Source organism: Arachis ipaensis, chromosome B01, assembly GCF_000816755.2.
Source record: "Arachis ipaensis cultivar K30076 chromosome B01, Araip1.1, whole genome shotgun sequence".
NCBI lineage: Eukaryota > Viridiplantae > Streptophyta > Magnoliopsida > Fabales > Fabaceae > Arachis > Arachis ipaensis.
Genome location: NC_029785.2, coordinates 136069379 through 136072526, shown reverse-complemented (window position 1 = coordinate 136072526; position 3148 = coordinate 136069379). Strand labels below are relative to the sequence as shown.

The 3148-nt window shown below is 32.3% G+C and overlaps 2 protein-coding genes across 4 annotated transcripts in view; both read right to left on the bottom strand.

Moving 5' to 3' along the window:
- Positions 1-3148, bottom strand: part of LOC107642342 (protein YIPF6 homolog) — a 23520-nt gene that overhangs the window by 12067 nt on the left and 8305 nt on the right. The window contains exons 2-3 of one of the 3 annotated variants that reach the window (XM_021106767.1): positions 480-484; positions 331-351 (exon numbers count right to left, since the gene is read on the bottom strand). The gene's annotated coding sequence lies outside the window, so the exon portion shown is untranslated. Of the gene's footprint in view, positions 1-330; positions 352-479; positions 485-3148 lie in introns of those variants that run through there. The other 2 variants (XM_021106772.1, XM_016345665.2) reach the window with 2 other exon arrangements.
- On the bottom strand, positions 1891-2727 carry LOC107642259. Its single transcript, XM_016345554.2, has one exon. It carries the CDS (start codon positions 2543-2545, stop codon positions 2126-2128), a length of 420 nt encoding a protein of 139 aa, XP_016201040.1. The 5' UTR covers positions 2546-2727; the 3' UTR covers positions 1891-2125.

The window sequence follows — 3148 nt, the reverse complement described above, 5'->3', positions numbered from 1 at the left end:
GATTTGTTATTTATTATTTATTTTTTTATTTTGCAGGTCATAAAATAAACCAACAATTTTTTTTATGTTCGTTTTTTATTTTCAATAAATTGACACTAACGAGTTTGAGATTCTAGATTTTTTTTATCAGAGTTGCTACACATTCAAGTATTTTTTTATCCAAGTTCATCTAAGTAGGTCCAACACCAACAAAAATCACTCTCATTAAAAGAGCTCGCTTCTTCTTCTTCCTCTCACGTCCGCTGCTTCTTCTCTGTTTCTTTCTCCTTCTCCTCCTCTTCTTCCAAATTCGCGCAGGTTCTTCTTCTTCCCTTCTTCTTCTCTTCCTCTTTCTTCTTCTTCTTCTTCTTCCAAATTTGCACACGAAGGTTTTCTTCTTCTCCTCCTATTTCTTCTCTTCCTCCTCCTTCTCCTTCTCCTTTTTTAACGTCATCACTAATAACACTAACATTTGCAAACGTCCTTATTATTTCTGATTTTTTCTGTTGTCTTCATTAAATAATTTCAGTTTATTTTTTAATTTATTTCGGTTCATTTATGTGTTAATTTCGATTCACTTGATGCTGTTGGGAAGTATTGACCAAATTTTTTATTCACAAGTGAACCGAAATTAACACACAAATGAATTGAAATTAATTCACAAATTAACCAAAATAAACTAAAAAATGAATTGAAATTATTTAACGATGGCACCAAAGAAAATCATAACCAATAAAGATGTTAGCAAAATGTTAGTGTTGTTCGTGATGACCATAACAAAAGAGGAGAATAAGAAGAAGAATCTGCGTGCGCGAAAAAGAAAAACAAAATTAAATCGTGAACAAAAACACATTCAAATCCATCAAGTGATTTTGCAGCATTATGTGTTTCTTTTTCTTTATTTGATTAGATGAACAAGAAAAGAAAAGAAGATCGAACATGAGAAGTTTGGGATTTTTTTTTCTTGTTTCTTCTTTTCTGTTTGATTTTTTTTTCTCTTTTTCTTGATTTTATTCCTCTCAAAATAGTGAAACAAAAAGAATCATAAAAAATAATTCACTCAGAAATGAATAGAAATTATATTCAGAAATGAACTGAAATCATTAAGTAATTTCAGTTCATTCTAAATATAATTTCAGTTTATTTCTGAATATAATTTCGGTTCATTTCTGTTTTACACAATTCAAAACTCTTCATCCTCATCTTCTACTACTTTTTCATCAGGGAGAGAAGGAGAAAAAAAAAATACAGCAGTAACCACAACAAAAGAATGACGATAAGGAAAAAATACGCGAAAAAAAAAGGAGGAGAATGAGGAGGAGGAAGAACGTGAAGAAGAAGAAGATGTAGCATCAGGGAGAAGAAGAAGCGTGAGAAAAGAAGAAAGTGGAAAAAGCGCATGACTTAAAATCACTTGGATAAACTTGGATGTTAAAATTGTTTGAATATGCAGAATATCTTTTTTTTAATAAAATGTGTTGTTGTGGTAATTTGAAAATATTTTTTAAGATTAATCACATAAGAATTTAAAACTTTTATTTGAAATAAAAATTATATAATTGTTAACGTAATAAACTAATAATGAAGGTGAAATTTTTGCGATTTGATTGTCATAAAATTTGAAATAATTTTTGGTGTAACTAAATCAAAGAAGATATTTATAAAAAGAAAATTAATTGTATTAATTAATTAAAAAAAGTTATTTATACTTTCTTATAAGTGAAAATATAAGTAAGTATATACTTTTATTTATTGTTTGTGATTTATGGTTACTGTAGCATTACTCAAGTCGCACAATGTGGGCAAAGGATTGTTGTATTTCAAAGTTCAAACCAAGTTAATGCTCCATTAAGCAAAGGGAGATGAAAAGTATTTTGCAAGAAAATAAAAGATCCAATTGCTACAAGAAAATAAAATACAAAAATATTTCACATGAATAAACAAATCTTTTGTATACACATCCTTTTAGGGAAAATGCAAATTGCATAGCCTTAAGGGAAAAAAAATTAAATAAAACAATGAATCAAATAGCACACATGATAACAGAGATCCTTTTCCCAAAAAATAAAAAAAACGATCCTCCATTAACAAGCATGCATCTATATACTCCTGAATCTGAGGAATCCCAAAAAGTTAAACTCATGAATCATGGAGAAATCAACTCAAAGCTGTGCTCTCTGTGGTAACGTAGCTGCAAGGAGATTTGCCTCTCCATACGAAGTTGCTTTCTGAAATTAGCTATGAACATCTCTGCTCTTCTATCAATATCATCTTCATCCGCGGATGGATAGCTTATAGTCCTCTGAAGCCCAGGCCCAGGCCCACGCGAAGGCGAACCTTCCGAATCCGTTTCATTATCCGAAGAACAAATCTTCAGTCCAGGTGGATCATTGAAACTAAGATGCCTTTTGCCTAGTGAAGAAGCGCGGCGGATGAGGGATGCGGCATGCCATGTGCGGCTGATAATGGTGGAGCTTAGCAGAAACCTCACCTTCTGCACCGCCCTCTTAAGGCGGCTTAACAAAGACTGCTGCTTCTTCTGCTTCTGTTCGCTCATTTTACTCATCTATGTTGTGGTTGTGGTAGGTAGAAAATGATTAAGATGGTGCCTGGAAGATTAATTTATAGGAATGGCAAGTTAGGGGAGTTTGATAATTTGATTTTTTTCTTATAATGGAGATTATTAAGCTAAGAAACTTGTTAGGAAAGTAGTGTTATGCTACAACACATAGTTTAGTTTCGTGACGAAATTAATCACTCTGTAACCGTGTTATTAGCCTGATGGAAACTTTGTATCTTTTTGACATATCCAGCATGGTCAAAGGTTTGATTGGTACTTTCTCGCTTGTCTCCTAAGTCACAAGCTTATTTCGTGCTCATTGACACAGTCAAAGCTGATTGTAATTTTATAATGGGAGAGGAATCATCATCATATGAGTATATATATGACTCTTCTGCAATCATCTTAACCTTAGTTTTTTCCTTATCTGGTATAATTGGTTTGTTTGAATTAGTAAATTCCTTTAAGGGGAAACTTTCGCATCAAAGAATATTATGATAAGTCGATAAATAAATTACTATCGGGTGGAAGTAAAGCTTAGCTGTCAACATGACACGGTCTTTTCTTTGTGGCAGCCGCTTGAGCTTGTCCGGTTCCAAATTTTCAATC

Bases quoted from the DNA above. Each gene is read 5' to 3' on its own strand.
- LOC107642259 (XM_016345554.2), bottom strand. From the start codon at position 2,545: ATGAGTAAAATGAGCGAACAGAAGCAGAAGAAGCAGCAGTCTTTGTTA.